Source organism: Chrysemys picta, chromosome 3, assembly GCF_011386835.1.
Source record: "Chrysemys picta bellii isolate R12L10 chromosome 3, ASM1138683v2, whole genome shotgun sequence".
In the NCBI taxonomy this organism is placed as follows: Eukaryota; Metazoa; Chordata; order Testudines; family Emydidae; genus Chrysemys; species Chrysemys picta.
The window spans coordinates 33,931,809-33,943,908 of NC_088793.1; the positions used below are offsets into that span (position 1 = coordinate 33,931,809).

Below are 12,100 nucleotides of genomic sequence, written 5' to 3' on the forward strand. Positions count from 1 at the left end.
ATGATGATAGCTATACACTTAAAACCAGTTCATTCTTGTTATTGGAGTATGCAAATTATACTTTTTCCTTCAGGTTTTCCACTCCTGGTTATTCTCTCTAAATTCCTAAAGACTTTTCTACCCTTCCCAACCACAAACAGCTCCCTGGTGTTGAAGACAGTTATTTAAGAGCTTCAATACTCCCGTGATGGAAACTAGAGAAAACCCTAAGATAGGAGAGAGAGATAATCAGGCTGAGCTAGATGCTTCTCCATTTCCTTATACAGAGTCATAGGACTGGAAGAGACCTCAATAGGTCAGCTAATCCAGTCCCCTGAACTCAAGACAGGATACGTAACAACTAAACCATTCCTGATGGGTGATTGTCTAACCTGTTCTTATAAACCTCCAATGAGGCAGATTCCACAGCCTCCTGAGGCAATTTGTTTCAGAGTTTAACTACCCTGGAAGTTACAAAGTTTTTCCTAATGTCCAGCCTAAAGCTCCCTTGCTGCAATTTAAGCCCATTGCTTCTTGTCCTATCCTCAGAGGTTAACAAGAACCATTTTTCACCCTACTCCTTGTAACAACCTTTATGTACTTGAAAACTATTATGTTCCCCCTTCAGTCTTCTCTTCTCCAGACTAAACAAACCTGGAGAAGAGAACAGAAGGCAAACATTGTCAGTGTCCCAGTTTTTTCTCAAAGCCTTTGGTCATCCCAATAAATGTTTTAGTTCTGGATTTTTTTTGGTCAAGCCCCACATAGGCCCCAATTCAGCAAAGCACTTAAGCACATTTCACATTGCCATCTTGTTATAACTCTTCTACACAGCAAAAACAAACAAACAAACAAAAAAAACCCATATTGAAAAGCGTTCACTTCACTGGTTGCAAGCTTTAATCAGATGCTGCATCCCTTAATGTGCCCAAGGACAGGACTCCAGACCTCCACAACAGGGCCAAGAGAAGAACTCCTATAGCCTTCTGTGAGACACATGAATACAGAGTAGAAGGCCATCAGAGAACTTTCCTTAGCTCTGCAGAGAGGCCAAGGACAAGTACAGAGGAGTTATAGTGAAAACCAATGCAGGACGTACAGATTTATAAAAATGGTGGAAAGGGAAATTGACAGCGAGAAATTCCATGATTACCACACAAAGAAAATCATTCAAACTTTTGGGCATATTATATGTATGTATATATACATACATATTATATATATCATATTAACACACAACCAGGGAAACTGACAAAAGCCTTGATTCTGCAAGGTACCGTGGGGGGGATCCACCCCGGCAGGGCCCAACTGACATCAATAGGACCCAGAGATCTGTTCATCCATGGTAGCTCCCAGGATCAGAGACTTAATGACTTTAAAAGAGAAACAGTAAAAATCCTCCTCCTTGGAGGAGGATTAAGTTACTGCAAACTAAGGCTACTTTACTTTATTTGAGAGCATCCACATAGGGGTTAACATGCTTTAGCCTATGCACGTTGATGTCATAACTTCAGTTGATTCACTTTAACTTTCCTGAGTGTCCCCATATAGACTGGCTAGTGTTGTCAAATAAACAAACAGCACCAAACTAACTAAAACACTTTCTCCCCACTCTAACCTATTTCAGTTACAGTGATCTTAGAAGTTTTAACAGTAGGTTTAAAAATAATTCAAAAATAAATGTAACTTTTAAATCATGAGTCCTCTTTATACTATAATTACCAGACTGTTGCAGAGATCCTGGTCCTCTAGGCTGCCCTTTGTTAGTTATACCAGATGACTTGTCAATCCTGTTCAGAAGAAAATTAAGCATTCATAAACCAGAACTTTCAAGTGTGTAGATATCTAATAAAATAAATTTAAACTATTTTAAATGGGTAGGTAATGTATAACTCTTACCAGGACTTTAACATGTTCATAGAAATGCAATTACTTATGTTGTTGTAAAAACTACTTTACCTACTTATTTGCAATAAGCAACTAGCCCATTCATAGATCCTATTTCATCAATAAATGTAGTGCAAAAGAGCAATACAAATTCAGTTGTAATTTTTTGTAAATGAGATTATTGTCCTTTCATAAGTTCTGAGGTTTCATCTAATGTTACTTTTAAAGTTCTTGCGCAACAAACTGCAATAGCTCCCCTAATGTTACCTCTTTTTATTATTATATCAGAATTAGAACCAACTGGACCCTTTTTGCTTCCAGCTGCCACCAAGACTAAACATTATGTAAATATCAAGTCTATCATACGAGTTTAATAAGTCTTGGTAATTAGAATTCCTACATTGTTTCAGTCTTAATACTGACATTCTTGCTATCTGTTCCATAAATATTTCTTCTCAGTTTATGTATCCTATAAGACAGTGAACGGCATTAAGTGCCTGCTGTCATTGGCAGAAGATGGGTCTGCCTGTTTTATAGCTTTCATGGTACATACAAGTGCAATTCCTTTAAAATCTAAGATCATTGAATAGGCTGAAGTGTTTTATGAATTAAATACTAAAAATAACATCAATTACCCAGTAGCAGGCTTCTTTTGAGAGATTCTACTAGGAGGTTGTGGAGGCAGAGGTGGTGGTATAGGTTTAGATTGTGGAACAGCTGGTGGTTGTTTTGACTGCTGGTTTAAAGCTTCTATAACACTGGCTGTCTTTGCAACTGGAGGTGGTGGTGCTGGAAAGAGTATATCTATAAAAAAGGCAAAGTAGAGAGTGCAATGGAATTAAACTTTTATTGAATGCATTATTCTTAGAATCTCATCCACCAATTTCTATGTTACATGATTTGTTTTCAAGGAGAAGAAAAATGCTTTACTAATTATAATTATAGTTTACTAATGGTAGAAATCCTCCCCTTGCACCAAAATGAAAATGAAAACATGGGGGGGGGTACGCATGATGAGGGAGGGAGCCCCACCTCCACCCCCTGACTCACCTCAGTGGGCCACCCAGCCTTGCACATGTATTTTTATGTCTGGGGTGGGATGGGGGGGCACAACCAAAAATTGTAACTCAAACGGGAGTGGGGGGAGGGGGGGCGCTAAGCTCAAAACATTTGAAAACCACTGATTTAAGGCGAACAGAAGGCAAACATTGTCAGTGCCCCAGTTTTTTCTCAAACCCTTTGGTCTTTGGTCATCCCAATAAATGTTTTAGTTCTGGATTTTTTTTGGTCACGCCCCACATAGGCCCCAATTTAGCAAAGCACTTAAGCACATGCAAAGGATGTGTTTAAGCCTCACTGAAGTCACTGAGTCTTAAATGTGCTTTGCTAGCTAGTGATGGATTTAAACATGCTTAAATGCTTTGTTGAATCAGAGCCTTAACGTTTATGTTTTATGGATATTTTGTTGAATAATATTTTGAGAGAAGTTCTATAAAGAGGAATTTCTCCTTGACTGGACATTAATCATAACATGACTTTAGAAGAAATGTTTAGAATTAAGTTGGGTAATTAAAAACCTTTCTCGTCAGAGAGACAAGGTGGGTGAGCTAATATCTTTGGACCAGCTTCTGTTGGTGAGAGAGACAAGGTCTTCTTCAGCGCTGGCTAAGCTTGAAAGTTTGTCTCTCTCACCAACAGAAACGGATCCAATAAAAAATATTACCTCACCCACCTTGTCTCTCTAATATACAGGAGCCAACGCGGCTATAACACTGCATTTTTCTCTTCAGGTCAGTTCAACCAGAGCATGGCAGAATATTACACTACCTCAGACCTAAGTTTTCCAGTTGTCATTTGTATTCCTAAAGCTAGCAAAAATTAAGAACATCATGCAGGTAACACATTATAGGTACTGCCTCTGTGTAATACTTCTGTTATACAACTCATTAACATTAAAGAGAAATATAATAAAACCCTACATAAACAAATTGAGAAATCCCTTAAACACTGGTAATAGAAGGAATTCCCTGCTAAATCACACTGCAGCAACCAATCCCCACTGCTCTATTGGAGGAGACTATTCATACAAATTGCTGGAGGGGGGACAACAGGCTAAAACTACAATTGCCAAAAGAGGAAGCATGAGTTGTGAAAATGGAAAAATAAGACCAACCATGATTAGATGCAGCAGAAGAGAAAAACAGGGGAAAGTGAAAACATACTTGTAGATGTTACACGCAATGGCGGCACAGGGGGATGAATAGCTGGTGGATCTGATGAAGATCTCTGTCTGCTTATATTTTCCACTCCTAATGAATTTGTCTTCCACATTGTATTAAATGAAGAAGTTGTCTGAACACCACTCCCAAGAATTGAAGGCTGAACTAAGAAAAACAGGAAAATACTGTATAAAAATTATTTGCTGACTATGTGTGGAAAATGTGCTAATAGTCACACCTGTGTTTTATTTTAAATGGTGTGCCTGTATATTGTATAAATTGAAAGGAACCACCATCTTGTAAGAGTACAAGAGAATAAATCATATCTGACTGAAAACAATAAAAAGTTTCAGGTGAAAGTATTCTTAACATTTCAGTTACATAAGTGCTTATCTCAGGTCAACATTTCAAAATGTGTCAGGTTAATAATCCATTTCACAGCTTATGAATTTGAGGATGGTTAAGCCTTGGCAAAGGCAAAAACTTCTCGACAAGAAATCAAAAGGTGAGTCCTATGAAAAATCACTAACCCCTGACTGCTGCCTCCAGACAATTCAAGAAAGGGACATAACGAACATGTAAGGGTCTGTGAACATGCTGACTTAACAGGTAATGTCAGTTTTGACCTGGAACTTCCATAAAACTGCATTTCAGGGCTTCAGCCAAACTAGGACCAACAACTGTAGCACTTACATGGCATTGCTTTTGTATTTAGAAGTGGTTCCTAATTTACTCTATTCTAAGGCTAAAGTGCTGTCTCCCTATTTCACTAGAGCACACTGTAAGCGATCCTTTATAGCAAACATTTTGCTAGTACCATATAATTTTATGCCTACGCAGAGAGCATGATCACCATATTAAGGAAAGATGAAAAACACTGTTAATGTGAAGTAGAAATAAGCATTAATTTGCATGGAGAGAAGATACAAAGGGATCAGAAGATTAAAAGAGCATTCTAAAATTAAGAGGATAATAATAATAAAGGCAGCTAACAAGAGGCTAAGATCAGTGATGTCATCATAATGTTCAATTGGGAAAATGAAAGAGGCTAATGAAATGAACTGCTAGAGTAAAATATACCAACAAATAAATCTTTTTAAGCAAGGAGGCATATTTTCCTGGCATGAGCTGCATTGCATGGGTGCCAAGTTGTAAGGGGTGGGTGGGGAAAAAATGGTAAATGAGTGTTTTGGAAGTCTGCCATTTAATCAGAAGGCAATAGGTGAAATAGTACATTTGTTCAGGGGTAAAATTTAGTCAAAGGGCAAAACAATCATTCTATTTATTCAGTCAAGGAGTAGAATAATATCCTCAGCTGGGTTCCCCCTTTCCAAAATGTCTTAACAGCCTTTAAAAAAAAAAAAAAAAAAAACACCACATGAAATCATGCTAACCATTTTGTATTCTCACTTAATTTCCACCAAAAAAATAATACTTTATGCACATTTTTATGCTTGCACCCTTTTATGCTAGCTCATCGTATTGTAGACTTGTGATTTGCCATACCAGAAAACACCAACGGTACATCAGGTCCTATATCCTAACTTCAGCCATGACGTGATGCTTCCAAGGAGGATGAAAAAACCATTCACATATCTGGTCAGTTGTGCAATGCTGTACTTTATGCTGTCTTATTGTTCATTTAGTTGTCAATAAAGTCACACCTGAGGACGAGTATTCACTCTACACAAGGTGCGTGGACTATGTTATAGGGCAGAAAGTCATGCATATACAAAGTCTAAGATACTTGAGTATAAAAGGCTGTATGTATATGTATAATACTTTTGGCATTCAGGAAAGATGCCAGATTGCTGAAGGCATTAGAACCTGAAATCCTTAGCCAGGAAACTATCACACTATAAGGACTGGCTGAGCAAGTTTCTCCAGGCTTTCCCATTTGCTTGACCTGGAGGGATTATATCTAAAGGTAAGAGTCTTGACTGTAATGGAAGTTTTTGTTATGTCAGCATTTGGCCCTTATCAAGGAAGTGAGACCTACTGATTTCATATAGGCCTTTGAACAGAGGATAATGAGCAGAGATCCTAGTTTTCTGTTATTTAAAAAACCCAACATTCCCCAATAAAAAAAAAAAAATCCACCTTTTTCCACAGTTAAAATGAAATGCTGAACTTTAGTTTCCCTAGCCACAATATATATAGGTATCAGTGGAACGCAATGTTTTATTGAGGTTGTGAACACTGAATAAGTGACACTGGTACAATCAGTAAAATTTAGTTAATAGTTAATATATGTTTTATTTTTTCACAAAATGGAAAAATGCAAATTCCGTGTTTTTCCATGGCAAACAGATTTCTAGGATCCCTGATAATGAGTAATGGGAGCTATGTTTTGGTCAGTTACCAATCCCGTAAAACTCCTAGTCCTCCAAATATGTATCTTATATTTCACTCTTTATTTTATTTCCAAACTTTCTAGCACAGATTTAAGAAGTGTCTGTAATGTTATCATTGCCTATCTTTCTTCATACTCTCTTTGGCCCCTTTTAAAGAGAAGCATTTCCACAACAGCTAGATGGTTATGGAAGTTCAGTTCAAATCAGACTGAGACATCTTTAGGAAATAAAAGTTTTAAAAGTTGGAGCACAAACTAAAAGCAGTTGATGAAGTTGATCATCTGGGCTGTTACTCATTTCTTATAACTAGCTTGAACTTTACTGATTTTATTTATACATGTATTATTTTCACACACATTCTGTATACTTGAACGTATATAATTCAGAATATGTTTTCCTTCACTAGCCCGTACAATGTAAATCAAATTCAGAATATGTTGTGCAGATTCACTTCAAGTTAAAAAAAAAATCATCAGTAAATAGTTCCAATACCTACCTGTGCAAAGTAACTGTAAAACAAATCTTCAAAATGTAAGAAAAAAAATGTTATGATCCCATTTCTTCTAAAACACTATATTTTCCAGCGTTAGTACCTTTGCCAATATTCCTTGGAGGTAGGGGAGGTGCACTTGTCGTAACAGGTACTGCAGGTTGAATGGGAGGTGGACTGCCACTAAGTATTGCTCCATAGGTTTCATTCTGTAATATACTAGGCATAAAACTTCTTTGTTTATCCTTAGCAATATTTGCTGCATCTCTTGCCAAAGATGCTACATTAGGCTGAAGTTGATTTGATCCCAGCTGATAGAAACTGACAGGCCTGTCCTCTCTCCGATTAGGACTGGGTTGCTAAAACCAAACCGAAACAAAAATACACATGGATATTACATTAGTTATGTTATCATATTCAGCAAAATATAAAAATATATTGAAAAATATACCTAATACTTGCTAGCCAGAGGACTATGCCTACTAACTCTTGAAATGTATCATACCTGTGTTGCTGCCCCTGCCACTCCTGACCACACCTCCCCTTAAAGCCATATTCCCTCATATAATTTAAAAGAAAACAAATGGTTGTGTACCATTTATTGGATATGTATTTAATTGTAACAAATGATCTCAATCAATTTGCTATGTAATTATATTTTTAAATGTAGCTTCCTACTTCTCTCTTGCACCTTCTTTCCTTTCTTGGCTTCAGTAACTTTTTTTCCCTCATTTCTATAAATAGATCATGGTGCATATTTCATTGCATTTTCCCTAGTGTCTATTTATTATCATCATCACCACCACCACCACCGATGAGATTTTTGATTGGGGGGAGGAGGGGGTTTGAGCATTGGCCTACTAAACCCAGGGTTGTGAGTTCAATCCTTGAGGGGGCCACTTAGGGATCTGGGGCAAAATCAGTACTTGGTCCTGCTAGAGAAGGCTTGGGGCTGGACTCGATGACCTTTCGGGCTCCCTTCCAGTTCTATGAGATAGGTATATCTCCATATATTTTATTTATTTATTTATGTTTTCTACATTTTCAAATATATTTATTTCAATTAGAACACAATATACAAAGTGTACAATGCTCATTTTATGTTTATTTTTTATTACGACCTATCACAAGAACTGTAGTGCAACCTCTTTATAATGAAAGTTGAACTTACAAATATAGAATAATGTACAAAATATAACTGCATTCAAAAATAAAACAAATGTAAAACTTTAGAACCTACAAGTCCACTCAGTCCTACTTCAGCCAATCGCTTAGACAAGAAGTTTGGTTACAATTTGCAGGAGATAATGCTGCCCACATCTTGTTTACAGTGTCACCTGAAAGTGAGAACAGGCTTCCGCATGGCACTGTTGTAGCCAGCATCACAAGATATTTACGTGCCAGATGCGCTAAAGACTCACATGTCCCTTCATGCTTCAGCCACCATTCCAGAAGACATGTGTCCATGCTGATGACTGGTTCTGCTCGATAATGATCCAAAGCAGAGCGGAACAACGCATGTTCATTTTCATCATCTGAGTCAGATGCCACCAGCAAAAGGTTGATTTTCTTTTTTGGTGGTTCAGATTCTGTAGTTTCCACATAGGAGTGTTGCTCTTTTAAGACACCTGAAAGCATTCTCCATACCTCGTCCCTCTCAGATTTTGGAAGGCACTTCAGATTCTTAAACCTTGGGTCGAGTGCTGTATGTATCCTTAGAAATCTCACATTAGTACTTTCTTTGCGTTTTGTCAAATCTGCTGTGAAAATGATCTTAAAACGAACATGTGCTGTGTCATCATCCGAGACTGCTATGACATGAAATACATGGCACATTGTGGGTAAAAGAGAACAGAATACATACAATTCTCCCCTAAGGAGTTCAGTCACAAATTTAATTAATGCATTTTTTTTAAACGAGTGTCATCAGCATGGAAGCATGTCCTCTGGACTGGAGGCCGAAGCATAAAGGGGCATATGAATGTTTAGCATATCTGGCACGTAAATACCTTGCAATGCCGGCTACAAAAGTGCCATGCGAACGCCTGTTCTCACTTTCAGGTGACATTGTAAATAAGCAGCTGTCAGCAGTTCCACCCTGGAAATGTAAACAAACTCGTTTGTCTTAGCAATTGACTGAACAAGAAGTAGGACTGAGTGGACTTGTAGGCGCTAAAGTTTTACATTGCACTCAAAAATGAATGAGTTATGTAACAACAAAAAATCTAAATTTGTAAGTTACACTTTCACGATAAAGAGATTGCACTACAGTACTTGTATGAGGTGCATTAAAAATAGGATCTCTTATCATTTTTACAGTGTATTTGTAATAAAAAATAATAATATAAAGTGAACACTGTACACTTTGTATTCTGAGTTGTAACAGAAATTAATGTATTTGAAAGTGTAGAAAAACATCCAAAAATATTTACTAAATTTCAATTGGTATTCTATTGCTTAACAGTGCGATTAATCACAATTAATTTTTTTACTCAGCTATTTTTTTTTTAGTTAATCACCTCAGTTAACTGCGATTATTCGACAGCCCTACTTACAATCGAAACAGACAAGACAAAGAAAGGGTAGGAAGGGAAAACCCACACATTGAGGGAAGAAAAGACTTCCCCAAGATCATACAGCAAGTTATTGTAGAGCCAGTAAAAGAACAAAGGTTTCCTAAGTTCCAGTCCAATGTCCTGACCATGCCATGTCTACCGTTTCTTTCCTTTTTTTCATTCTTTCACCTTGAAGCCCCTTATCTCTTTCGCTTTCCCTACATTGTTCTCTCTAACCTCTTTCCTTTCTTTTCCCCACTTCTCCCACCAAAATCCTTCTCCCTCCTTCCCTCCCCCTTCCCTCAATACCAGTCTTCTCTTTTCTAACATATGTCGTCAATCTCTCTCTAGCCCAGATCCATCAACTCTCACGTGTGGTGTAGAAATTTTATCCAACACCTAATAGCTACTTGCCAGAGACTGTTATGTTAGATGAAGGGCCCCACTGACCAGGGGCAACACCTAGATGAAAAGCTATTGCCTAACTCCACAAGCTGCTGGGATATGGGAGAGTGCTGGGATTCCTACCAGTGTGCTCTCCCTCTGCCCTATCTTTTATATCAGGCCTGTTGTATTAATTTAGATGGAATATATAGGCTAATGGGGTTACCATAACCCAGTTACTATCCAACATTAAACAGTTTTAAACACAGACCGGGGTTTGGTATACAGAGACCTCAGCCTACTTAGTACCACGGTAAACACACCATTAAAATCCTTTTAACCTTTTATTAAAGATACAGAAGAAAAAGAAAAACAGTTAAATATTTTGAAACATAATGTATTAAATAGCAACAAAGAGTCCTGTGGCACCTTAAAGACTAACAGACGTATTGGAGCATAAGCTTTCGTGGGTGAATACCCACTGCGTCAGAATAAATAAATAAGGCTTTCATTTTAACAAAATCCCTTGTTCCCTTTCCCTTTAGCTGGGAAGAGTCTTTAGAAGGAAAAAGCCCTCATTAGGATTGCATTAAAGATGGTCTTAACTGTCCTTTTGGGGAAAAGAGAAGAAGTTAGTAGAGATGGACCGGAGCTGTTGTCACTGTTGTTAAAGTCTGATCCTGTTTCCCAGAAGACCAGACAAAAACAAACACATACAAGAGGGGAGAGAAAAGAACAGCAAAGATAGAAAATGAAGCTTCAGTCTCTGGGGTTGACTTTCATTTGCAGCCTCACTGCTGGAAAGATATAGGCAGAGCCCACAGTCTTATCAGACACTCAGAAACCTGGCAAAACTTCTACCAACATCTGGCTGTTTTGGGCATTGCTTTTAGTTGCCTCTTTTTAGTCATAGGCTTACAGCAGTGTTGTAAAGTATTCAGTCTTGGCCAGCAAAGTCAGACACTTATTAGACAGAAAGAAAATGGAGATGGACAGGAAAGAAAAGAAAAGAAACAAGAGAGGGAAGGAAAAGGACACATTGGTGGGGTGGCTGGGTGGATAAAAGAGACAAAGTCTCACATCCCAGGTGGTGTTTGGGATTCAGAAGGAGGTGGTGGAGATGGTGATGTTATCTGGTCATGACACCTTTCAAGATTGGGATGAAGCAGGTCTGGAATCCAAGGAGATGGTAGGGGAGGCAGCCATGATGGTGAAGCTTGCTCCAATAGCCAATTTTTTGCCTAAAATATCTTTCCTTAAGGACTCCAAAAGGGAGTTATATTCCTCTAATTATTTTGTCCACCAATTAGGCCTCATTCCCAACACATCAATTTTGGATCACTGATTTCTGATTCCACACTTTTCTTGTTTACCAAATATGATCATAACACAGTACTTGAGTTATGTCAGGTGGCTTTTTAATTTGGACTAATTCAGTCTGTCTGTCTCCCTTATGTATCTTTTCCCATCAACATATGTTGTTATAGGTTACTGTGACCTTTTATAAACGTACACTCGCTTTTCACAGTTGAACTCACAACCAGAGTAAATTTATAGGCCCAAATATCACCACAGGCCCCAAGTAGTAATTATCCGGTAAGTTTAATGCTCCCCAGCCCCTAATGGCTACAGAAAAGGCAAAGGGACATTTTGTCTCCCTATATGCCACCTGGCTGCTCTGAGGGTTTAAGAGGAGAATCTACCCTTCATCTAACCTTTGTTTTCAAGGCCTCCTTCCCAGCAAACAGGTCCAGTATTTGCCTCAGCTGCTATTCATATTTTTACCCAGCATCTGCAGAGTAAAATTGAGCAGGGTTCTGCACACAGTGATATTTACAAGGGTTTGTAAACACTTTGCATTCTGCTACCTCTCAGGAAGAGCTATGAGGAGGCTCAGAAGAAGCAATGAATTGGTCTGTCTGCAGAATCAGTGAAAGTATTGCACTGGTTTACAGATTTTCCACATGTGGAGAGTTGTCTTTCCAATCGTAAGAGCCAGAAAATTAGCTTTTTGAAAAGGAAGTTTATATAAGCTAATGACACTTCTTCAGGAAAGCTAAGTACTCTCTCTGAGTGGCTCTTTCTAGCCCTGCCTATCAGAACTTTTATTTAAAAAACCTCATTTCAGAATTCTGCCTGAAAACAGAAGTTGATTTCAGGCTGCTATAATTTATTTGTCACAATACAAGACAGCTCTGTACACCAAGTCTTAAATGTAAACTGAATTTCAAA

The 12,100-nt window shown here is 38.0% G+C and overlaps 1 protein-coding gene across 6 annotated transcripts in view; it reads right to left on the bottom strand.

Annotated features, from left to right (window-relative positions):
- ASAP2 (ArfGAP with SH3 domain, ankyrin repeat and PH domain 2) overlaps positions 1–12,100 on the bottom strand; it is a 163,725-nt gene that overhangs the window by 17,343 nt on the left and 134,282 nt on the right. For 5 of the 6 annotated variants that reach the window (XM_008179896.4, XM_065590132.1, XM_065590133.1 and 2 more), the window contains 4 exons: positions 7,033–7,288; positions 4,089–4,250; positions 2,502–2,670; positions 1,702–1,769 (listed from right to left, as the gene is read on the bottom strand). In XM_008179896.4, the coding sequence (XP_008178118.1) occupies positions 1,702–1,769; positions 2,502–2,670; positions 4,089–4,250; positions 7,033–7,288 (655 nt within the window). The remainder of the gene's footprint in view (positions 1–1,701; positions 1,770–2,501; positions 2,671–4,088; positions 4,251–7,032; positions 7,289–12,100) is intronic. The other variant, XM_008179899.4, reaches the window with a different exon arrangement.